This window comes from Aedes aegypti, chromosome 2 (genome assembly GCF_002204515.2).
Source record: "Aedes aegypti strain LVP_AGWG chromosome 2, AaegL5.0 Primary Assembly, whole genome shotgun sequence".
Classification (NCBI taxonomy): domain Eukaryota; kingdom Metazoa; phylum Arthropoda; class Insecta; order Diptera; family Culicidae; genus Aedes; species Aedes aegypti.
In genome coordinates, this window is record NC_035108.1 from 421,389,036 (window position 1) to 421,416,434 (window position 27,399).

The window sequence follows — 27,399 nt, forward strand, 5'->3', positions numbered from 1 at the left end:
GAGAAGGTCCTTAATAATTATATTACCCATATTATATGTTCTTTAAATTGACTATAAACAAAATGCCATTTGAATAAATTTTATATGGAGAGTTATAGAACGTCAAGAAATTACGAAATATCTCAAACCCCGGTAACTAATAATTAAAATAAGATCAAATACAGATTCTACAGAATAGATCTTCGAGAAAAATGTGATCTTTTGAAGAAACCTCAAAAGAAGTATGAAATTTTTGAGCATGAGAAGTCTACTTGTCTTGATCGTACCACACGCATCGTACATGCGTGCACGCGCGTCAACCGTCTACCAAATCGAAGAAAATATGAAGTGCGAAGAACCTGTCGTTTTACAAGCGATACATCACTCTATGAAATAGTGGCGGTTTGTGATCGTTTAAATTTTGGCTTGGTCCACATGATGCTGCGACGAGTGTAGTGAGCCGTCTGGTTTGGTGACATCCTACTGGGCGAACAAGATCGTTATTTAATGTTACAGTCCCTCTCTGATGATCTTCTTTTAGGTTGCTCTTGGGGCAGCCGTTATAATTTGTTTGCGATGAAACGCAAATGAAACCACTGGATACAAATTTATTAATGGCAGTCGGAGGATCATTTGGTATCTAGACACATTTATGTTCATTAAGCTGGGTGGTAGTTTCCGCGTTGATGAGTTATATTAATAGAAACGTTCCTCTATAAATGGAAGTTATAACAGCTGGAAATTTATGAAAATGGTGTTAATTCTGACTACGAGCAACAACCTTTGAATTTTGGGAAGACCTGAAATTGGAGTATTGTAAAATGGGACAACTTTAATATATTTTTAGAGGAAAATACGAATGTTTCTGCACTTTGTTATATTTTTTCGATTCAGGAGCTTTTTCTTCTTCTTTTCGACATAACGTCTTTACTGGGATAAGCCTACTTCTCGGCTTATTGTTCTTATAAGTAGGTATTTCACACTACATTTCAATTTTTTATGAAGCTGTTCTCAATCCTGCACTAAGCCAAAAATACCACAAAAACGTTCATAAGTGAGATTCATGAATTATTTAAGAACCATAATTTGATATAATTTTCATAAACATCACTAATACAATTGCTTCGGTATCGATAATGGGTACAAGCTCAACGAATTCTATTGAAGTAGTCTGAAATAGCACGCTCACCACCAGAATCATAAGTCAAACTTACAAGTCTCAACAATAACCATTGTGTGCCAAACTATAATTATTCATTTTAAAACTTTTTTTTTTAATTTAATATTGGTATCATTCCAAACATTACATTCATTTCTTATATCTAGGTGTTCTGTGTTATTAGACAACACTATCATCCTAATTTGGTAAAACAAATCTAAGATTTTATCAACATTTTATTAACAACATATTACATTTAATTTGCCGTACAGGTTCAGAATTTTTACAGGTGAGTTTATTTCAATTAATTATTATATTTGAAAAACACGTTTTCAGTTCACTTAACCTAACTTAACCTAAACATATAACGCATTAATCGTGTCAATAGAAGATTGTAACGATTTTTGCCTGAAATTATTAATTATTTTATTTGACATTTGGTTTTGGTAACATTAGGAGAAATCTTCCATTTTTGCAAGTATGAAGAAAAAATATCCAAACTTTTTTGCAATCGACTGCAGATGACACGCAGGCTTTGTCCTTTGGCGGAGAGGCCTGTGTCATCCGCAAACAAGGATTTTTACCATCCATGAGGTAACTCAGGTAAGTCAGATGTGAAATAATTGTATAATATTGGTCCCAACAAAATGCTGCCTTGGGGAACACCAGCTCTTACAGGAAGTCTTTCAGATCTGGAGTTCTGATAATTAACCTGAAGTATACGATTTGACAAATAACTTTGAATTATTCTAACAATGTATGTTGGATAGTTTAAGTTTTTAATTTCACAATTAAAACTTCATGCCAAACACTGTCGAATGCTTTTTATATGTCTAGAAGAGCAAGACCAGTAGAATAGCCTTCAGATTTGTTGGAACGGATCAAATTTGTTACACGTAAAAGTTGATGAGTGGTCGAATGTCCATGGTAGAATCCGAACTGTTCATTGGCAAAAATTGAATTTTCGTTGATGTGGGCCATCATTCTGTTCAAAATAACCTTTTCAAAAAGTTTACTGATGGAGGAAAGCAAACTGATTGGACGATAGCTAGAAGCTTCTGCAGAATTTTTGTCTGGTTTTAAAATTGGAATAAGCTTTACATTTTTCCAATTATCAGGAAAATATGCCAACTGGAAACATTTGTTAAATATATCAACTAAGAATGATAAGCTGCTTTCTGGAAGTTGCTTGATGAGGATGTAGAAAATTCCATCATCGCCAGGAACTTCATATTTTTGAATTTTTTAAATAATAGCTCTCACTTCTTCCAAATCAGTCTCCCAGTAATTGAGTAACTTGATTTTCTATTGGTCTAGCAAGTCCTAAATTGAAATTGTGCGCGCTTTCAAACTGCATAGTAAGTTTTTGAGCCTTTTCCCAATTAGTTTTTAGTAATAATTTGTTTTCATCTTTCGATGCCGGTATAGGCTTCCGAAGTTTTTTTTTTCAATTTTAGATAATTTTCAAAAGGGCATAGAGCCCTTATTTTATTTTCAAAACTTTAAAAATTTTGAAAATCGTTTTTTTTTTTATTTCTTTTTGCAGATCTTGAAACTTATGCATAGCTATGAAACTTATACATAGCAGGATCGCGAGTGCGTTGAAATTGCCTTCTCCTCACGTTTTTAAGACGGATCAAGAGTTTAAGACCATCGTCTATAATCACGGATTCAAATTCAAATTTTGGAATTGCAATGCCCCTGGCTTCAACAATAAAATTTGTTAATTTTTCAAGAGCATTGTCAATATCAAGTTTTTATTGTAAAGAAATGTTAACATCAAGATTACTTGATGAGCTGATAGGATTAAGAATTGCTTCATGGGATATTTGAAATTTAACAGGGACATGATCAGAATCAAAATCAGCATGTGTAACCAGTTGGCTACAAAGATGACTAGAATCGCTTAAGACCAAATCAATCGTAGATGGGCTTCTAGAAGACGAAAAACATATAGAGCTATCAGGGTATTGAATTGAGAAATATCCTGAATAGCACTCATCAAATAAAATTCTGCCGTTGGAATAACTTTGCGAATTATTCCATGACCGATGTTTGGCATTAAAGTCACCAATGACAAAAAATTTTGACTTATTGCGAGTCAATTTTCGCAAGTCAGCTTGGAGCAAATTAACTTGCTGTCCAGAGCATTGAAAAGGCAAATAGGCAGCTATGAAAGTTTAGGTCCAGGTTTCAAATACGTTTTAGTAATTACTGCTATATGTATGATATTAGCTGTTAGAAAATTAAACAGCTCGTCCTCTTTATCACTCAAAGAACGAGCATTCAATTTTAAATATTCAAAATATTATTTGGATCCATTAGAAAAACGTAATTCAACAACAAATTGATTAGTAAATTTTACACCAACTTGAACTGCTTCAGTCATAGTGATGGTTTTGAACATCATTTGATTCAATTGTTCAGTTAGAAAAATGAATTCAGAGGGAGACATATCACTTGTAATGAGTACATTATCGGATGATTTTCCGTTATAATTTTCGTTAGACGAAGAGGCGGAGTAGAAGTTACCTGTGGCGGCGGGGTTTTTTTTTCATTTGATTTGAAACATTCAGAACGGTTACTCGTAGTGTGAAAAGGGGAGGAGTTTAAATTATCTGCTACGATATCGGCATAAATTTTTCTTGGGCAGATCCATACGAAATTGAAGGATTCAAACGGCTACCCGACGGAATAAAATAAGTTTGTGAATGAATAATGAATTATTATAAGCATCCATGTGACAATGTTTGGTTCCATGACCCCACTTTTGGCACTGAATGGGGTTCTGGAAATTTCCTCCAGGTTTCTGGAAATGTTCCCATGTCACACGGACATCGAACATAAGTCTTGCTTTTTCTAAAGCTTTAATATTATAAATCTTTTTTGTTAAACTGAACTAAATAATATTCTTGAGAAAGCCCTTTCCGAAGAATGTCAAATTGGGTTTTCTTTTTCATAATGATTACTTGGACTGGGGAAATCCAAGTAAATCATTTATACAATTTTAGAACTCTTTAGGTGACTTTTAGTCACTCGAGAGACTTTTCAAGACAACTTTGAACAAACGTTCAGTTTTGTCGTCATAAGTAAAAAAAACTTGTGCTTCTTCTTCTCAAGATGTTTGAGAAGAAGCTAACGATATTTAAGAGTTTCCGGCAAAACGCGACAGTCTCCTTTCTTTGCGATTTGGAAGGAAACCTTGATTCCCCTAATGGAGTTCAAGATCTGCTGCCTAAATCCCCCGAATTCAGAACAACTGACCACAATAGGCGGCACTCTTTGTTTACTCATTTGAATCAAAGAGTCTGGGCGAGACTGCTTCGATTTGGTATTCTAAAAATTTGTCTAGAGCATCGAACTGATTGAGGGTCGTCCATAAATGACGTAGCATTTTAGGGGGGAGGGGGGACTTCATGAATTTGTGACGATGTGTGACGAGGGGGAGGGAGGGGTCCTAACTAATGGACGTAGCATTTTGATTAATTTCAGTAAAAAGCTGAAAAAATGACAATCAGTTTTTTTTTCAAACGTTTTTGTCTGACTTATTTAACTTGGGTCATAAATTGATGATTCAGCTTCAAAACAGTAATATGATAGGATCAAAAAAATTTCAAGAAATGAATTCGTGAGAGCAGAATCTCGGCTCACTATGACGTACATAAATTTTGTATCGGTTTCTCCCTCTCAGGTCCAAACTATTGTATTTATAAATAAACAGTTGCAAAAAAAGTTTAAAAAGTTAGGTTAAAATCAATGCTCTATCGACATGGAAAAATATTGTTTTCTTTTTGGGAACAAGACATAAAATCAACCATCTTAGTTTCAATCAAATTTTCTGTTGAAGTTTTAATTCTTCAAAAGATTGCAATACGCTCATTTAGGCACATATTAACGTTATTATAGTAAAACAAGATATTTATTCAATGTGTTCAATGTTTCAGGAGATATCCACTCAGTCAACTCATCGATTTGTTTTGATGTATCAATGCTCTTGATGGAACAGCCTGGATAGTAATGAGAACATCAAATTCCTACCATTGAGTTTTCTAATTTACTCGGTAGTTTAGCAAAATAGCCCTTTATCATTTCATTGTTTCATTATAAGTTATGTAAGAAAATGTCAGTATTGGGAACGATGATGAAGTTTAGTTGACATATTAATGAAGATTATTGTTTACAAATTGCTGATTTATGAAACATTCCAAATATTGCAATTGTTATTTTTCTATCTGGCTACTGCTGAATGGATTTGTATTGAGAGAATGATGACGGAGATCCATTCCAAATTAAGGTATTTCGTTGAATATATTCGCTGAAATCTGTTTCATAACCACGAATAATTTAAAAACAATCCTCTAATATAAAATATGTTGAACCCTTACTCATTGCTGTTAGCTTTATCAATTCGAATATACTCAAGTTTTTTTTACACCCATTGGTAACTGAATGTGTAGCTCGTGGTTGTTAAACAAATGAATTTGCCAATATTTTCATAACTGTCCCCACTGGGAAATAGAGAAGGATCTTCTCTTCATCGTAGCTTTGTTAAATAACGTTTGTTAAGCTTTGTTAAATAATTTGAGTTTCCTATGTTAATAAATCTTTGAGCTTGTAAGTTGAATACTTGTGAGTTCAAATCTCTGTAGAAATTATTGGAACCTAAAACAAGTTGCAATCATTTTTGTACCTTTACTTTTAAGCCTTACACTCTACGACATATTTTCCACTGTATAACAGTGCTATGTGCGTAAATAAACATCGACAACTTTGTCCCACGTTGGAGCAAACAACTAATCACTTTTCCACGATAAACTTTAGCATCGGAGATTTATCCAAAACAATGCATATTGTGGTCAAGTTGATGGGCTTCATGGCAGCCAACTACTATATGCCGTGAGGAAAATTAATCAAAATCTCCGAAAACTTTGCCAGATATCCGTTAGGAATCTCCGCAGCAATCTACAACTGATGACAGATACATATCGGTTGAAAATTTCAATTAATATATCAATGATAGATTTGAAAGCGTTCCGCGATTGGTTTAAATAAATAAATAAATAAAATATGTATTTTTTTTTTTTTTGTGGAAGCAGTAAATAATTACGCTTTGTTTAATCCTTGCAATAACCATCAGAATTTTGAGGCTTTGCAACTCGGTGATAATTCTTTCTTGAACACAAGTTAGGTAACAGGTTCTTCACATTTATTCATCAATCAAGAGAAACGACACTTATTCGCAACACTTTTGCGGATCCTCTGAGACCTCGTCATGACACCCTAGGGGCCCGCAGACCATCATTTGGGAAGCCCTGGACGTGTGGCTAGCACAAGAATACTCCATACCCAGAAAGTCGAGAAAAATTCCATTACGAGAAGATCCTGAACCGATGGGATTCGATCCCACGACCCTAAGCTTGTTCTTGCTACGGTTATCTGGACCCCTTAATTGTGAATCATCATTGTGTTATTTATCGTTTCTTTTTAACCTCCTATAACCCGTAGAATGCTTTGCACAACTGCTACTGTTGTCGTCAAGCGCAGCTTAGAAAATAGAACTCCGATAGTTCCTAATTTCTAAAATACGTCTCTCAAAACTACCAATTCGTGCTACTCAAGGCCATATCAATTTCCAATATAAATTTCGATCCCTGCCAGCCCAAGGATTCTGAAACCATCTAATGTTGCCAACAAGCATAGCTCATCAAACAAATCATACTTCAATTGACACGCTGACACGCGCAAAGCTATCACCAGTGGAACAACACCCAATTCCGTCCAATTAAAATTTCGGATCCCCACTAAAATAACGACATCGGCAAGCCACGTTTTCCCTAAACAGAACCTAACTTCCAACCATTTGGCACCGAATGTTTCCAACTGAACTCATCATGAACTTACTCTACATAGACTATACGCTTCGTCAACCTAATGAACCCTCAGTTCGTCGCGGTGGCTGCCTATTGCGTATACGGCCATATGGGTTAGAAGACCAGCCATCAGTGCACATTTCTCAGCAATCATTAAATATTATTCATCGTCTTACGAGAGGACGAAAGAGATCTTCCCGCAGCATTCTGATCGGTCCACCAGTCGTGTTCGGGATCTCGAGTAGAGCGGTCGCAGTTTTTTGGAACATTCCGGATTCGGTGATAGTGGAGATGTTTGCTGAAGAAGACTTCTGCAGCAGCTAAGGATGTGAATGGATCCAATTGATAGTGATAGTGAAAAGAAGAGTTTTAGGTTGATAACGTGATCTGGCTAAGTTTAACAAAGTGGGCAACGAACGGTAGTGATAACGACTTAACGTTACTTAATCGGTCAGAAAAAAAGGCTGCTAAATATAGTGATTGATTATCAGATGTTGGAAAACAGAAAGTTATTTGTTTAAAGATGAAATATGTACTGTTGGCTCTGGTAGCCGTTACGGTGTGCTCTCGAATAGCTGAAGGAGTTAGTCCAAGAGACTTGTACAGCTACATCAACGAACCTAGCGATGTTCTACCACGAGGAGATGAAGAGTATGCGGAAATGCAGCTAGACGTTCCGGCCCATTTCTACAGCGAAAAATATGAATTTGTCTATGTGAGTGAAACATTCCAGGAGATCGATCCGCAGAAAGAAGCAAGCGAAGAGAAAGGTCCACTATGCATGGTTATCAATTTCTACGGAGTCACAGAGTTCAGATAGTAGCATTGAAACATTTAGAACCCTAATCAGTCTGAGGTCAGCCAAGTTTCTCATTGAGAGCTCCTGTGCTATGAATGTTATGCCTTCCAAGTGGTACTGTGCTTATTAGGTGCGTGTGCGTAGTGTATTACATGTGCAAATTAACAGCTGGTCTTATCAAAGTTCCTGACTGGGAGAAAAATGGCAAAGCAAAGGAAGCTGATATCTTTCTGACTGCAATAGCATATTACCGAGCAGATTGCGAAGAAGGACTATTTTATCACAAGTTATTTTTGTACATTTTAGGTGCAGTTTTTGGTTTCAACGCCACGCAATTTAGAAAATCCAAGACATATAAAATGTCACGTAAAAATGTAGTCGTCACAATAAAGATTACATACCTAAAGAATTTGTCTAAACGTGCTGTTATTCAGTAAGACAATCGTATTTGAATTCCATAAGGTCGAAGATCTTATCGGGTTCGATTTTCCAAGACATTGTTGACCATCGTGGAAATGCTCATAGAAAACTAAGCTGAAAAAGCAACCTTTGCCCATGTTGGGCCGGACCACCAAATAGAAGAACAAATAGGTTTTGAAACAGCTTTAGCTCCTGTTTCAGATATGTTTTTACTTTGAGTTGCCTTCAGGAATGCAAGTGAACGGAGAAAATTGAATTTTTACAAAAGATCGTCTCAAACTGTTCAGAAGAAAGCTTTTATGGATTTTGACGAAAACTGTGAGCAACTCAAAATCTAAAAAGGTTAACTTATGGAGGATTTTATAAGATTTACCTTTCAAATTTTAATTGAAAGTACCCATCTTGTACCAATGTTGTAAGTATCGACATGTTAAAATTGAAATTCAGCAAATTATAATTACCGCTTAAGCCAAAGGAAATAGACCAAGGATTCTATTTTACATATTCATATGAAAAAAAATACAAAGAATTTTATGAATACTTTTGTTTATAAAAACTTTTTAGAATCACTCAATTCAGTTGACATTCCTTACATTCAATTTGGAATATTGTGATTCTGATTTTTGACGCAACGCAATTTGACGAACATGAGACTTTCGACGCATATTCTTTCACGATACGTTATGTTTTCTAAAAGTTTAATCCTAACTTCTAAAAACTCCGGTACGTTCCTATTGAACCAGATTAACAGTATTCTTGTGTTGAAGGCGATGTAAAACACTCATAGTGCCTTTTTTTATTTTGTTACCTATCCAATTGTAAAAACCGTGGTAATTCAGAAGTCCGTACAAAAATACCGTTTTAATTCCGTAAACCTTGTAGAAAAAGCCGTACAAAAAGATCTTAGTGTATGTCGATTTTCATCATATATATGAAACCATTACAATATTTTCTTATGCTTCTCACAGAATTATTTGAATTTCACTATGAGGCCAGAACTGCCCATATTCACATGTTTGTAACATTCGACATAAGTATAGGCATTGGAAAAATATCAGTATCAAGTGTGCATTTGTTGTCAATATTGAATTAAACAAATATTTCAAAAAAAATCCAGGAACTGAAACACTTATTTGAGGCTGAAACTGTGTACAGCTTATATTGCATATTTATTGAACAGTCAGAAAATACATCTGATGAAAATTTGATTGCTACTACATTAAGAGGTCCATGTGCACTTCCATGCAAAAGTTTGGGTTTACCCTCTAAAAACATACAAAAGTGTTTTGTCCATATATCTGTGATTACACGTCTAATTGATACTCCAATGGCGCATTCGAAAGGCAATGAGTTAATCTTGCTTCGTAGGTATTCTGACATAAACATTTTTTGAATTTTGTTGGCTAAATTTTTGCTTAAGGTTGTGATATTATTCAAAAAATATACTGAAAAAAACGTGTTTTATTTTCACAGCATTGGATCGATCAAAATTTTATATCAATGCGTCATTAGAACCGTAAACTTCTATAAAGGACACTTGCAAAATTTTAGCGGAAAACTCTGAAAACTTTTTGATGATCATAAAATAGTCATTCAAGTCATCGTGCAAAGTAATGGGTCCACCCTTCAGTATGATGTACACTAGAGTGGTTCAAAAAATCATTTTTGCTCCACACCGCTCATTCAATTCAAGATTAAATTCTGAGTGTCATCCCAAAATTTGAGCTCAATCGGATGAAAATTGAGACTGCATAAGCCTTCCAAAGTTTATATGGGATTTACTATGGGAATGCAAGCAAATCTTTCAATCGGTCATAGTGTTTGCCCATATGCTCTTGGGGATTAGAGCTACGTTGATAATGTAACATACATTCATCAGCTACAACTTTGTCGTTTTCAAATCGGACGCCTCAGTAATTAGGTATTGTTTTTTATTTGAGTTGTAAAACTTTGGCTTTAATAATTGGGCTGATCTGCAGGCATCACTGAATATATTTTATAGTAGCCATAAAATTGTGCTATCTTTCGCGCCAGATGCAGCAATGTTGCCTGTTCAGAAGATAAATGAGCACTGTAGAAGCATTTGCGATTGGATATAAATCAATAACTAATTACTGCGCCGTCCGATTCGAAAACGGTCTTCGGCAAAGTTGTAGCTGACTAATATATCTAACAGTAACAGCGTTGCTCTAACTCTCAAGAACACGTGGGCAAACACTATGACCCATTGAACGATTTGCTTGCTTTTCCCATAATAATTTTCATATAAACTTTGAAGGGCTTGTGCAATCTCAATTTTCATCCCAATGAGCTCAAATTTTAGGAAGACACTCAGAATTTGATCTTGAATAGAATGAACGGTATAGAGCATAAACGATTTTTTGAAGCATTCTAATGTACACGGAAAAAACAGACTACGCAAAAAATAAGTTGTTTCAACTCAAGTTTGAGCAAACTGCATTTAATTTTTACCTTTAGTTGGGTTGTTTTGCTTCTCTCGCTACAACATTGTTGTCAAAAACAGAGAGAGATGCACCTCAAGCAACACACATGTTATATTTGAGTATTATCAATTTATATATGACCAGATTAGGTTATATATCAGTTGATAATGCACAATTATAACATGTGTGCTGCTCGGACCGATTCAGCGTCGAATGTCCGTAGAGTAAGCCAAATTAGAGTTTTTTTCAGTTAAGACAATTTTCTAGACTTTTCAACCCCTCCTTCCCTCATTTTTTATGAAAATGAAAAATAAATTGTATGATGCAACCGGCCAACCCCATACCTAAATTTAAGTTGTGTTAACCGACTACAAAGACTTCCAAAGCTTTTTTGCATTGAGTTGTTTTTTAGTTGTCCCAAATTTGAGTTAACCCACGGAAGAGCCGAAATAAGTAAAAAGAAATCAAAGTTAGCTTGATGTGTGGCTTCGTGTATGTGGTCGGGGTTCTGCTAAACCGCATCAAACGCCATTTTTTTCAAAAATGAGTCATTTACACCAGAGGACTCAGATTATCATAACCTATCTACATTTAAGATACCGTAAAATGGGGTGTTAAGGGATGAAAAAAAAATTCAACTAGAATTTCAAGCAACTTCTAGTATGTCAATAATTGAGCAAAGTACTGCCCTATCATTCCCTCGTCGTGTATATCAAAAGCCAAATACAATTATAAGGATCCCATGACAGATTTCATTATTAAAATGTGTGATTTTTGACGGGAATACAAAATGGGGTGTTAAGGAATTTGAGTTTCGTAAATAAAACCATATTTTTCAAACAGCAAAACATAATCTTTTTGGTCAATAACTTTGGTGCTTTCATTCAATTTCATAAGTTATGTTCAACCTTAATCAGATAATACATTAATATTATTGAACTTGGAACTCCTGCAAACGCAAACCGTTTCATTGTAACTGCTAATTTTTTCACCGTTATCAATCCTATTTGGGAACTATCAAAACATCACAAAATTGTGTTGAAATGATTTTTATACTTATATGCAACAGGATCATAACCTAAATGTTTGCAGTTTACGAATCCTGTAAGCTAATTCTTCAATAATCTATAGTATAAGGATAATTTCAACAAGCTTTTATTTTTTATAGGGGAAATGGTCAATTTGTCCTGAAAATATAACACTACACTAAATTATTTGCAATTATTTGTTGCAAAAAAATATTTGCATGCAACACCCAGTGGCATGGTCGAAAAATACCGAAGAAGTAAAGTGTTCCAGTATGGAGCGGAAATCTAACGCTCACTATATAACACGTTAAGTGCCCGACGAGGCCGCGAAGTTTCTCAAAAAGAGCTCAGAAATGACAGAGTCTATGTACAGAGAGTTACGCGAAGAGGATTCTTTGAATTATTGTTCACCTGCTGTCTTTGAAAAAAGCCTTTATTCGTTTTGCTGATCTGTTTGATAGCTGGACGGTTTGAAAGCTCGATAGATTTGTTTTAACTTTTCGCGCAACTTTTCATTTATAGACTCTGAGAAATTACAAAATATTATTTTTGTTTACCACTTCATAGGATTACCACTGAAAGAAACAACGGCTGCAAAACCATTTTGCATTTCCAAGTAAAAGAATCCTTCTAACTTATCAAAAATCCAGTAAGTTCGAACAAGTTTTGGAAATAATATCTAGAAAAATCCTATATTTACTTCAATACGTAGTAAACCAATTTTTGAGATTAGACATTTTTGGAGATATTCAGTAACAAACTGCACGGAGTAAGGCAAAAGTATATTGAAATATATTACAGCATAAATCGAATGAGTTTAGTAACTTGGAAAAAGTAGTAAAAATAATCCCTTAACACCCCACGTATTTTCAAAAACAGACTTTTTCCATAAAAAATATTAGGGGGAGATCCCCCAGTACCGGACACTTAAGCCACTAAATTCATAATTCGAAAAATATTGATTTAATGGGCTCGTGTTACCCATTTATGATAAATATCATCATTTTTATAGTGTACAAAAATAAATTTGAAAATATAAATATGAATTTTGACATTGCATTTTGATGATGTATTTCAGTACCAAATTGTTCGATCTTGAAAGGTGGCGCCCAATACCGGACACGATCTGGAAATGCCTCGAATTCTGTAAATTTGAACATCATTGAATGTGTACACTATAGGAATAGTTTATAATTACCAATTCAATGCATTTGCAACATTTACAAGAATAATTTGAGTTTTTCTTAGTTTGCAATATGTCTATCAAAAACCTCTTTCATATATGATGAAAAATAGCACATTTTACGATGTTGTTCTGAATGTTCATTCTTCTTAATTTTATTGCATGTTTGATACCATGATCGACGGAAACCATGAAAAATGAAAGTATTTTGAGACACTGATGCAATAATTACAAAGATATCATATAACAAATCAAGCTGTCCGAAACTGAGGGACAGGAGGTGCTTAACCAAAATTGTAATTTGTACATATTTACTTCTATTATGGTACAAAATACATTCATCCTATCAAATTAGGGTTATGTTCGATCATGTTTGCGGGATCCAAAGTATTTTTTCATATTCAAAATAATTACTAAATAGGCTCAAAATTAAGGAGATACGTCAATTTTTTAAAGATTTTCAAACTTTCCTACTTTTTTTAAAAAGGCATGAATATTTCAAGGATGTGTTATTCTACGCAAACAATAGTCTACATAAGAGCTTTCTTTTCTACTAATACACCATCTTGATTGGACCATGATTTCTCAATATTTCGACTTTGTCCGGTATTGGGTGCTGTCCGGCACTGGGGGATCTCCCCCTAAAACTCGAAATCTAGATAAAATTTTCAAAATTTGTTGCCTACATTGTGATCTCAATTAAATATACTTATCTTCTAAGTTACTCACATATTTATTTTAATATTGTTTCATAGTTTTGTAGATTAATGTATTTAGCCTATAAAATTTGAACAAACATTTTTTGAATCGTTTTCAATATCTAGACTCCACAATACTCTGTTTTATTAGACATTCCCTATCACATACTGCAGTTCACAATCCTCCGAACAAATCAAGCATTTCAGATGACTGATATATCGACTTTCGACGTTTTTGTGACTTGTCAAACTTGATGGAGAAGTTCAATCCCTTAAAACCCCACGAGTCCTTAACACCCCATTTTACGGTATCGAATAATTTGAACCATCCCTCGTTGAGTAAATTCAAATTTTTTCTCTAGCAGGATATGTAAAACTGAAATTGTATCCAACCAGAGCGAACCATAAACCTTAGCTTGTCATTGGAGGTTATTTAGTATTCTGATCAAAGACAGCATTTTTTTAAAACTCTTCCTTAAATATTGCTAAGTGGCCATTCCGGACAACATACAGTAACAACACCAAAGGATTTTAGTATGTCATGTAAGTTAAGGGCTTTGTAAAATACAGTATTGTTTCGGTGGTGCTGATCTAATATCATTGAAATTTTGTTCAGCCACACCGCACCAAGTACCATTTATATAAAAATCGTGTTTTTGTATGAAGAAAAGATATCAACATTCGCAAGACGCTTACCTTCGCTTTATATATAATATGTCGATGGGTCCCTGCATGGACCGTGATGAAATAACAAGACATTTAAATTTGATGCTGTCTGAATAATTTGGAAGCACTTGATGCGCTTTAGCTGTTCAGAAAATTACGTTTTCACCTGTATTCATCATCAAGCCTCCTAGATCAGATCGCGCACAGCTTGTTTCGAGTTATTCGCTCTTAATTCAACAGTTCTAAATGACCGAGAGGTAGCACGCCTTACCACCACTCGAAGGACACGAGTTCGAATCCCGATTGATATTTTTTTACGTTGTCCCTAACACAGAGTCATATAAAATCAATCAACTTTCAGCTTTTATGACTATTTTTGAACAATAAAGCACAAGCAGTTTCATGTACAACGGGAATGATGAAATGTATGCAATTCTTGGTATCCGCTTTACATAAAATTTAATAATCGTGAACTTGTTCAGCCAAAGTGTATTAAATACGAGTAACTTGGTGCGCTCTGGCAGAACAAATTCATGGTTTTCTTCGATCGGCATATTCTTTAACTACATCATTATTGTCTTTTTCGAATCTTTGAATGTGTGAGGGACTTGGTTGAATAACTCTTCTGTTGAAATAGATAATCCATCAAGAGAAAGTCGGTAGAATATGTTAGAATACGAATTGGCTTGTACCAATTCATACCACTACATTGTGGCCAGTTCTATGGAAAATTATAAATCTTTTCCGTTCACAGTGCATAAACATTTGTGACAAGCATTCCAACATGCATGACGATGAATTGAACCCTTTTTATTTCTTTCTTTCTCCTGTGTTCCTGGAAATCATGAAACACATCCAGCCATTCTTCAATTTTTGTTCAGCCAGAGTGAACTGAGTACCTTTTGATTTTAAATCAAATCTAATTAAATGGAAAATATTTGATGATTTTTTTGAATATTCTATCTTGAGTTACTTCTTGGACCCTGTTAGTCATTTGTGAACGGTGAAATTTTCAAAAGAGTCATTTGCGATTTACTCGCAGATGAGTGAACTTTAAAGTTAAATATCTCAAAATAATGCTTTTGGCACTTGGTGCGGTTTAGCAGAACCCCGACCATGTATCGTGCAAAAGTGACGAATCTGACCTTAAATTCAATAAAACAACATAGAAACATTTAATATATAAGAACGGAAGAGCTCTATCGTTTAAAATTGGAATTGGAGTCCACACCGTGGTAAAAATTCTTCAAACTAGTAGAAATTGTCACAATATAAACCATGCTGGCAAAATCCGATTTATACACGGAGAAAAAAATAGTCATTCCAACCAATTTTCGGTTGTTTTCAAATCAATTTTTTGGTTGAATTTTGCCCAAACAAATTATTAGTTTGAATTTAACAATTCGGTTGTTTGAAACAAACTACTATCCAATATTGCTTTCAAAACAACAAGAGATTTAAAAACAACACAAAACTGGTTCCAAACATGCAAAAAATTGGTTGTTTGTTTGACAGCTGCAAAGTCAACCAATTATTTAGGTTGTTTCAAACCAGCTGAAGTGTATTGAAATAAACAAAATTCATTTTGATATAAACTGATGTGTTGTTTAAAACAAACGAGTGGTTGGTTGTTTATCTATATTTTCTTATTGTTTATTTTCTCCTTTATTATTATAACAAAACTTCATTGAGGTGTTTGTAAAGTACATATATTGTTATTAACATTAACTTACAAATAAAAATACAATTAAAATAGAAATAATGACATGAATTGAGTGATAAAAAATCCAGCTCTCCAATTCCTGATTGCGACCGTTTGCCTTGCCTCCAATGCAGCTGTTAGCGAAATTAGGAAATCTGATGAAATAATCCGATTCAATCGGTGAACAAACTTTCTGGCAGTGGTTCGATTGCTCTTTATCTGCAACAAGTTAAATAGGAATAAAGTAATATAAAGTGAATAAATACAGATAAATACCTTTAAATATGACTAAGATGCAGGGAATTCGGTTGAAATTCCGGAGATGCTTTTAAAACACCATAGGCTAGTTGGTAGAAAGAGAAATATATTGAGCAAGCTTCTCACTAATTACTTATGGAAACTAGTTTTACAAGATTGATCTTTACTGGTGAACGAATGTTTACAAAAGATAGCAAAATAATATGCTCAAGATGACTGGCTCTTTACCCCCAAATAATCCGCTGCTGAATAGCGATTTTCAATAACCCAAAGAGTGGTAGAAACAATGCAAACATTTGTTAAAAACTACAAAAATATAAGTTTACAATAACAAAAATCTGATTCGAATTAAACATATATTTAAGTTTAAACATACCTAAGAAATCAATTTGTTTCAACAAAAAACATCAATTACAGTTGTGTTCAGAATAATAGTAGTGAAAGCCGATTTTCATACAAAATGCTCAACTTTGGCATGCTGTAACTTTGTTTCCATATGAGCAATCGACATGAAATTTTGACAGTGAACTACAAATATACTCAAATTTAATATCACAAGATTTGAAAATTTTCACACTACCGGCTAAAAAGTTAAGCACCAGGTGAAATCGCTCAAAATAATAGTAGTTTTAATAATTTAAATATCTGCTGTATTTTAATTTTTTGAATTTTTCTTTATTCATCGTTTCAACCATTTCCACCTAAGCTATGAATATATAAACAACCCAATTTTTTACAAAATTGTTGCTGAACAAAAATTTGTAAAAGAAAAACTACTATTATTTTGAGCGATTTCACCTGGTGCTTAACTTTTTAGCCGGTAGTGTGAAAATTTTCAAATCTTGTGATATTAAATTTGAGTATATTTGTAGTTCACTGTCAAAATTTCATGTCGATTGCTCATATGGAAACAAAGTTACAGCATGCCAAAGTTGAGCATTTTGTATGAAAATCGGCTTTCACTACTATTATTCAAATTGCCAAAGAACAATCAGATTGCCTCGGAAAATCACTGTTTTGGGTACATAGGTTAATACATTATTCTGTTATCCAAATAAATATACCTGAATATTCGGGGACCCAAAAATCATTATTATGCTTTATTAGAGACACTTTACCACATATCTGAGTGGCATTCGTGTCTCCAAAAATCATGGGCCTAAGAAGTCCAATGTAAACTTGTTGATTTTTGTCTAGTACTGCTATTTTCGTTTGATGTGCAAATCTTCAAATGCGGTAACGCAAAGTAATCAAAGGATTCTAAGGAACCATGATACATACCACCACCAACCTAGTAAAGAAAAGCAAATCTTTGACGTCGCCTTCCTTGTGAAAAATCTCACCGTGTTTGGCGTTCTCGCATTTCATATTTGCATTCCAAACGTACACCACAATATTTGCGATGTTTGCAACACAAATTCAATTATACTTTAGAATAGTTTGAGGACTTCTCTAGCAATTTATTGACAAAATTCACTAAAACTACCACGAGAAAGCTGAATGTTCAACAAACAATGCAAGACAATGTCAAGTATGATGTAAAAAAACATATTTAACACTCTATTTCTAAAAAGGTGTTTGAGAACTACGGGTGAATATTCAGAATACTTATTTAAGGATTACACAAAAGCGTTATCGCTCAAATAGTAACAGGAAAATCTGCAGAAACTAGTCCATTTCATAACATTTTCCCTTTTTTTCAATTTTAAGATTTTTTTTCGAATAAATTTAGCATGAGCGTAGATTACCGTACAATTCGTAGTTGCTACTCCGTGATTGACCAGAACAATCGAAGTTGCACAGAGATTTGATCAATGGGGCTTGGGATTAGCTTACCATTCTCAATGTTCACAAATTGAGGACTCAAATTTTAAAGTCAATAACGGCGCCGGCCACGTCCTAGGACAGCTCTCGGCTGTTAGAGGATACATCAATCTTGTCTAAAGCTAAGTATGCTGTTTCGCTCAAGAAAAGTAAAGAAATTCCTTGACTGAATGGGTCAAGAAATTTCCTACAGAGAGCCCCCTTTGAAGTGACATTTCTTCTCAACTACGTACTGCTATCAGAAAAATGAGATTGTCTTGACCATTTCTTGGAAGAAATTCTCCACGCATCGAGATAGGCGATTCCTTTTCTTGTCAGTACCAGCCTTAAGAATTAGAAGTTAGTCTCAAATTTTTGACTTTGGTAACGAACGGGAAGGAGGCAACCCTTAAACAATGGTCTAGAACTGTATCACCTTCGAATTTGTGCGAAATGCATAATGCTAATGATAATAACGGCGCCGGCCACGTCCTTACGGTCATCGGGAAGGGAAGGAATATTAGTTAGACAACCTTTGTTACTAGAGTCCGAATATACCTCTGCCTCTCCACAGCTGTCGTGGAAAGGATATTAGGTTAGTGGGATAAGGTAGAGATCTGGGAGTCACCAATGTTTGATGATGTGATGCATGGTATAATCACGCCTAATCGGATTCGTATGTGTATTGGCAATATTTTATAATGCTCAACATTTGACGTTTGCTTTTCGAAAGCAGCATAATGTTTCCAGGACAACAAGTTCATTCATAGATTTTTTCCATTAGATTAGTCTCATCGTATAAAATGAAGGTTGTTATCACTGAACCGGTACCGGTAGTACCGGTCTTATGAGCGTTTTGTAAATACATGGTGCATTTGGAGCGGGGGTGAATCTTTCTTGACCACAGTTTCTTCTAGAGCCCATAGTAGGCACGACTTCCGCTGATGATGCGCCTTCTTATTTCCCGACGAAAATTGTTGTCAGCCGTCAACAAGGATCGAGGTAGACAAACTCGTCCTCCACCTCGAAAGTATCCCCGTCTATCGTGACACTGCTTCCTAGGCGGGCCCTGTTGCACTCAGTTCCGCCAACCAGCATGTACTTTGTTTTCGACGTATTCACCATTAGCCCGACTCTTGTTGCTTCGCGTTTAAAGCGACACTTCTTACAAAAACGTCTTTATAATGACACCTTTGCAATACCAACTGCGTGTGATCCGTAACTGAATAGGCATGGTATTTTGCAAAAAAAAAGAACCCAGGAGCATGTTTTAAAATTACACAAGGGATGTGTTGATCCAAAGTAATTTAATACACAGGTACTGGATTCCCAAAACTTGGCTCACCAACACATCCGCGCAATAAAATATTTTTATTTCATTAAGCAAAATTTTCTCAGTTCAACTATTTTTTTCATGCAAAAATTGATAGAGTAAGGTGGGGCAAAAGTTCGACCTTAGTGGTATAATCAAAGTTTCCAGGAAAATAATAGCAGATGAAACAAAACAAATACCATACAGCGAACCTTCATCATATTGACTATAACTTTGCTGAACAAACTTGTGTCAAAATATTTACCCATTTTTAGTTATAACAGTTTCAAAATTGATTGTCTTATTCGAACTTTTGCCCCACCGGTGGGGCAAAAGTTCGAATCTAATGTGGGGCAAAAGTTCGTTGGCTAAAACACAAAATATCAATACTTTTATGCCAGGCATACTTTCTACCAGCCGTAAACTTCTTCTTCTTCTTCTTTCTGGCGTTACGTCCTCACTGGGACAAAGCCTGCTTCTCAGTTTAGTGTTCTTATGCGCACTTCCACAGTTATTAACTGAGAGCTTTCTATGCCAATTGACCATTTTTGCATGTGTATATCGTGTGGCAGGTACGAAGATACTCTATGCCCTGGGAAGTCGAGAAAATTTCCAACCCGAAAAGATCCTCGACCGGTGGGATTCGAACCCACGACCCTCAGCTTGGTCTTGCTGAATAGCTGCGCGTTTACCGCTACGGCTATCTGGGCCCCGTAAACTTATGTTTGCCGAAAAATACACACTAAATTTTCATCTAAAAATGCCCAAAACAGGGTTAATTGTAATACACCCAAAAAATAGCAGTTTTTCGCAAAACTAAGGGAAATGTAAAATTTTTGTGACATTTTTCGCACGATCAGGCAAATTTCGCTAAATTTGAAGATAATATGTAGATTTCAGGAAATTTGAAAATTTTTCCGTGGGTTTACACATGGGTCGAACTTTTGCCCCGCAGATTCGAACTTTTGCCCCGCTATGGGCCAAAAATTGATTCCAACTATTTATGGAAAAACTAATCCACGTCAAAGCATCCTTATGATAGGCCTAGAAACGCCCTTACATAAAATATTGAAAAATATAGTATCTTCATTTGGTTCCATGCATCGAAAGTTTGACCAAATATTACAATATTTGCGTCGAAAAACAACAAATAGCCATAACTTTTCCAAATCTCAATCGATTTTCATGATATTTGGAGTGAAAGTCTCTTACTTGAATAGCATTCGAACCACCATGACATTTCTAAGTTTTGATTTGATTTGAGCTAGAAATATTAAAAAGAAACTCTTGCCCCACTTTACTCTAATCTTGCGTTTGGAACCGGTTTGTAGCAAAAACCAGCTCATGTGAAATTTGTTTCAAAATTATTTTTATCCAGTTTTATAGTGGTTTCTGCGCTCGTGTACATACACGTTACATGGTACCAACACTACTTAAAGATTGCTGGTTGAAAATATAAACAAAGATCAGCTGTTTCCAGCAAAATCAAATGGCAGTATTTTCAACCAGCAAATGTGCGCATGTGTTCGTGACACCGCTCGGCGAGAGCTCAATGGTGTGGATGAAAGACAATAATATTGTAGTTCAACACAGTTATACTATAACTGTGTTGAACTACAAGTCCAAATTCCTTGAAAATTAATTGAAGAAGTGATGCTCCCCTACAATTTGAAGCAAACTTTTTTGTAAATACAATTTTTGCATTTATTCTCAGTAATATATGAACATTTGTGGGAATCCGGTGTATTAAGATACTTTGGTGTTGGACCAGAAGACTCAATTTTGTGTAGCTTCATCTCAACGTACAAATTGATTGTGAATTTTTTTACCAAACCATTTTTACAATTTTTTAAATCTTCGGATCGATTTCGAAATCTCAATCACGTTCGGCCCACATAAATCATGACCACCCATCACAGGGCATAGGCTCTTCTGTCTTATCAAATCAGGCCAGCATGATGACGCTCGGTCAACATCTAAAATATGATTTTTATTGCTTGCTTTGCGAAAATAATGAGCGGGTTGCCGATTACATAAATACACATAATGTGCTGAAACGTGAATGAGACAGATAATAATGCGATAACCATGTCGCACAATGCTTCTGCTCTCTACATATATGTCTACGTTTTTTATGAATGAATCCTGTTGTATGTTGTACAAAATCCATTCTTTACAGATTAACACCAACGGCATTCTAACGTTTGGATCTGAGTTTCAAAATTATCTCAATTTGCCTTTCCCCATCGAGTATCCGGCGGTGGCTCCGTTCTATGCGAACGTGGATACTACTCTACCAAACGATACCGCCGCCATCGTGTACTTCAAATCAACTGATGAAGATTTACTGCACCGTGTAAGTGACCTGGTGCGCGTCAACTTTGACGAATCGACAGACTTCGAAGCTCGGCAGGTGTTTGTAGCAACTTGGGAACACGTGGGCCACTATGACATGAAGAACGACGTTACGAATTCTTTTCAAGTTGCGCTGATTCTGGGCGACGAGGAGACGTTCGTACAGTTTCTGTATCCCGAGAATGGCATCAACTGGATACAGGGTGATACGAAGGAATCGGGCCTGCCGGACGTCCGGGCCCAGGCTGGGTTTATATCCGAGGATGGACGATTCTTCCCTCTGCAGGGCTCCGGAACTGATAATGTATGGAGAGATTTGAATGTTGAAGAATGGTCAATCAACAACTTCTTTGTAATTTCTAGATGAAGCATCTAACAGTATCCTCTAATGTGGGTGAACCTGGAGAGTGGCTGTTCAAGGTTGGTCCTTTCGATCAAGACGGCAACGTACAGGAACCCAATGTGCACGATGAGGGTTCCCATGAGCCACGAAGCTGCGCCGATGGAGGCCACTTTAAGTGTCATTCGGCTGCAACGTGTACGGATACTCGGACAGGTTACTGTTGTTCGTGTAAGGCTGGATACTACGGAAACGGATACAGTTGTGTTAAGAACGACGTGCCTATGCGAGTGATCGGGTCAATCAAGGGAACGCTGAATCACTGGACAGTCGATAGTCAAATGCAGTCTTACGTTGTGATGGCTGATGGCAGGACCTACACCGCGTTGAGTCCTTTGGAGGGTGATCTTGGTACGACCCTGCAGTTGGCTCAAACTATAGGAGCAAGTGTTGGATGGCTGTTTGCTAAACCTATCGGCAATGTTCTCAACGGGTATCAGGTAATAACTTGATTTATTTTTTGCTATGACAATCTTACAAGAACGTTTCTATTTTAGATAACTGGAGGAAAATTCAACCAAACAACTACGATCAATTTCCAAGGATCCCATGACAATCTCCGGATTGATCTACATTTTAATGGACTGAATTTGTGGGATCAGCTGGCGTTAGATATCACCATTGAAGGTCAAGTGACGCAAGTTCCACTTGGAGACAAAGTGCACATTGACGACTACTCTGAAATATACCAAAGGGTTGGAAAAGATCGACTTGAGGCATACACCACCCACAAAATGCTCATTCCATCTGAAGAACGTGAAGTGGACTACACCATGCATCAGGTCATTTCGTTTGAACCGTGTCCGTTTTTGGAAATGGAAGAAAATGCAGCGAACCGGATGACTACACTAAAAACCAGCAAAATCAACCTGGGCTACGAACCGCGAGAAAAGGCAATTCGCATGGGTATGTTGAGCAAGATAAGCTCCGGTGAAAAGGTGAATCCATGCGACGATGCAAACTGTGGAGACAATACTGTCTGCGTTCCAAATGCTGATGATACCTACGATGTACGATCCTTAAGGCTTGAAAATTTTGAACACATAACTTTAACAATTTCATTTTAGTGCAACTGTAAAAATGGATTTACGTATGTACCGTACACCAACAACGATCGCATAAATTGTGTCGATATTGACGAGTGCTCGGGTATTAATATCTGCGATGAACATTCCGATTGCATCAACGAACCTGGTGGCTACAAATGTGTCTGCATCGATGGATATGAAGGTAACGGTTTTCAATGCGATTTGATTGATGCCGGTGCCAGTTCGGTGGTGGTTCCCACGCCAGCCAACACTTTCTACGAAGTTCATTCCTATGCTCCGGATGTCAGAGAAGATCACTGCGAGGTATGATCGATTGTGAGCTGTATGTTTCAGACGTTATACTTCATATAGTTTCTATTTCCAGCATTGTTCGGAGTTCGCTGATTGTGTGAACGGACGCTGTGAATGCAAGGCAGGATACGCTGGAGATGGATATGTATGTGAAAACCCGTGCGACGTAGATCAAGTATGGAATGGTGAAGCTTGTGTTAAGCAGGGATCGAACGAAGAATGTAAGAACCCATTTCAATATTTTATCCTGCCATTAATTGAACCCATTTTCCCCCATCAACAGATGAAATAGCGCCATTCTGCACTGTTCAAGGATGCACTTGTCCAACTGGCTACACTCTAATTGAGTATTCGTTCGATCAGATCTGTCGTTTGGTGGAAGTTCAACCCGATGAACATCTGCCATCTTGCGACGTAGAAAATCACTGTAGCCCTCTAGCAAACTGTGAATGGAACGAACATCAGTACCGTTACGAATGCGTCTGTAATCCCGGCTACGATGGCGATGGTTTCACCTGCGTAGAGAAGGAAGTATCTTGCCTTGATGAAGAAGACATCTGCGATCAGCATGCGTCGTGTAACTACAACGTTCAGTCGAAGAAATCAGTCTGTGTTTGCAACAATGGATATATTGGCGATGGCCGCACTTGCCACCTAGCTCCGGAATGTGGCATAGATGATGACTGTGGAATGCACTCGGTTTGTCTAGAAGGACTCTGTGTCTGCCAGGACGGATACGAACGAGACGTTTCGGACTTTTGCGTACGGGCTGGATCATGTGGAGGAGCTTACTGTGCCGATAATGCTATTTGCAAGTACGATCCTCACCAGAATATCCCGTATTGCTACTGTCCTGAAGGTTTCATTGGAGATGGTGTTCACCAGTGCAAGTCCATCCCACCGCCATGCAACGTGCGTAACAACTGTGGCCTGCATGCCACGTGCGGACCTAATTTCAGGTATTAATAAAATCTATATTGTACGTTACACAATCCTTATTGAAGTCCTTTTTAGGGAACCAACTAAGTACGAATGCACTTGTAATCCTGGTTTCTTCGGAGATGGATTCGTTTGCACTCCAGAACGGAATTGCATCAATATTCCAAGTCTTTGTGATCCAAATGCACAATGCGTCAGCACGACCTCAGGATATCAATGTGCTTGCAATCAAGGTTAGTCCATCCATGCGTTCACGGTGCCTCATAACTGAAGAAATTCTCTATTCCAGGTTTTATCGGTAACGGTAGCGTTTGCAACACTGCTCCCCGTCTTGATTCTGGATTCCTATTGATAAGTCAAGGTGTTGCAACCGTGAAACTTCCCATCAAAGGCGGTCGTGGAGTTCCAGTAACCATGGCACAGATGGCTATCGGAGTGGACAAGGACTGTGCTGAAGGTCGAATCTACTTCAGCGATATTTCGGCGAAGCAGATATTCAGCTGCAAATACGACGGCACCGATCGCAAGCCATTCATCACCAAAGATATCCTTTCACCGGAGGGTGTAGCTGTAGATTGGATATCTCGGCGACTCTACTGGACAGACTCCTCAAAGGATACCATCGAGGTTGCCAGTTTGGAAGATCCGAACCTAAGAGCAGTTATCGTGTCGAAATATCTAGTTAATCCAAGAGGCATTGCAGTAGACCCTCATCAGAGTAAACTGTACTGGTCCGACTGGAACCGTGAGGGACCGAAGATCGAGTGGGCTAATCTGGATGGTACGGAACGCCAAGTACTGGTCAGTGGACCGCAGGTTGAACTTCCGAATAGCATACAGGTTTCTCCGGGTACGGGCGAGCTCTGCTATGCTGATGCTGGTACTAAGAAAATAGAATGTGTGGACACTTATACTAAGCACGTTAGAACTGTAGCGAGCAACCTAACATATCCATTTGGATTGGCAGTGACCGATGATCATTTCTATTGGACCGACTGGACCACGTAAGATAACTAACTTTCAATGTTTGCTAAATATCCTCATTATATGTTCTCATCAACAGGAAAAAAGTGGAATCCATAAACGCCTACGGAGAGCGTGAAAAGGGCATTCCATCTCCAGTTTTCGGTAACCACAAGATGTATGGCATGACGGCAGTTACCGACAAGTGCCCGCTTTTCTACAGCCCATGTGTGGTTAACAATGGCGACTGCACAGAAAAAAGAATCTGCCTGTCGAACCCCCGTGCTCCATCTGGAAGGGGATGTAAGTGTGCGGACGACAATAACTGTAATGATGTAGTTTTGGACTATTAGGGAGAGACCATTTATTACAAAGTTTAGTGCCATAAGTGACGTGAGTTATTGGTAAAATAATCTACACAAAACATGTCTTTTTCAACGCCATAATGATAAATAAGATATTTTTTAAAACCATGATTGTTTTATTTTTCAAGAAACTTTCTTTCGTGAGGATAGAAATGGTGAAAACGTTAAAGGGCTACCATCTTCTTTCGCCCTTGTTTAAAAAGATTAATCAAGCATGTGATTCTAATTTTGTTTTTTACTGTCTCCAAAAGGCATAAGCATTAGTATAGATGACCATCCAGTTCGTAGTTGCTACTCCGTGACTAGAACAATCTAAATTGCACAGAGAACCAATGAACGGGGCAATGTGCACAATTCGCGAGCTCGAGAATATTATGCGTGGCGCGAAAAATTCTTGCGCCGACTATCTTAAAAAACGCTTGTAGATCGCCGCAGGTTCTTCAAATCGTTTTGGTGTCTTCTGTGCGATCATGCCTTGGATAATCAGGAATAATCGCGCAGAAGACACTAAAACGATTTGAAGTACCTGCGGCGATCTACAAGCATTTTAAGAAGTTTTCAAGATCGCCGTCGCGATAAATTATCGCGCAATTCACAGTATAATGAAGTCAAAAACGGCGCCGGCTACGTCCTTACGATCATCGAGGTAGGGAAGGGATTTTAGTGTGACTACCGTTGTTATTAGGGACCGAGATCACCTCTGCATCTCCACGGTGGTCGCAGTAAGGAGTTTTGTTAGTGGGAGGGGTTAAAAAGTTACATTTTTATTTGATGAATATTTTTGCCGACACATAGGGTTACGAATCATTTATTATTTATTTATTTAGTTCACAAATATTGCATATCGAAAAAAAATAAAAGGAACGTTCTCACCGAGGGCCTTTGCATGTCTTCATAAAAATATTACCAGTTGCAGGCGCCAGCGTAGGCGATTCGAATCTTGCTTTTCTTGATTTCACGAAGGTATTCATTTCCACAAGTATTCTTTGAATAAAACTATAAAATTTACTACACTTTTGAATAAAGCAAAGGTATTATCGTCAGTTTAAAATGATGTTTTTCATAAATGTTCAAGGTTTTTATACGGCTAGAGTGATATCGCATATAGTGAGGCGGGGTTTTTAAGTATAAAATAACCACCAGAGGTGTATGTTGATGTACGGTGGCTAGCTTGGTGGTAGACGGTGGCATTCATGCATCGGAGAAGTGGCTGGTGGCGGTAACTGGTGTCTTGACTGTTGGAATTTGGGCCAGCCTAATATGCGAGTGCGATGATTATCATCACTACCTTGCGCCGGCCCTGTGAATTGTATGTTGACTGTTGTTTATGTTGAATTGTTTTGTAATAAGCCATTTTATGAGACGTTTTGAATCATATGGTTTCCGTTTGTTTACCAGCTTTGAAAGTTTCTGGCGGGCCGATTTATTTACGTTTCTTCTAGCGCTACATTTGGAAGGAGCTTATTCAACAATGGCGCTGGTGGCAGTGTAACAAAGTTTTTAATTTTCGCATGTAAAATTGAAATCAGCAGGCAGAGAAGATATTTTTCATTTACAGGTAATATAATACATGTAAACCGAGTAGAACCATGCGCTGAAAGAGACGCGGACGTCATCGCCAACAAAAATGTGACCAGCGCCATTCAGATATCAGGCTAGTTTTTTGAACAACAACAATGAGCGGCCCGCCAGAAAACGTTATTCGAACGTCTCGTA

General features: G+C 36.9%; 1 protein-coding gene across 1 annotated transcript; it reads left to right on the forward strand.

Moving 5' to 3' along the window:
- Positions 1-7,217: 7,217 nt before the first annotated feature.
- LOC5568942 (nidogen-2) lies at positions 7,218-25,791 on the forward strand. Its single transcript, XM_001658214.2, has 10 exons — positions 7,218-7,723; positions 21,501-21,980; positions 22,040-22,516; positions 22,574-23,086; positions 23,144-23,428; positions 23,490-23,637; positions 23,700-24,375; positions 24,431-24,588; positions 24,645-25,359; positions 25,419-25,791. Exons 1-10 carry the CDS (start codon positions 7,532-7,534, stop codon positions 25,669-25,671), a joined length of 3,897 nt encoding a protein of 1,298 aa, XP_001658264.2. The 5' UTR covers positions 7,218-7,531; the 3' UTR covers positions 25,672-25,791.
- Positions 25,792-27,399: the final 1,608 nt, after the last annotated feature.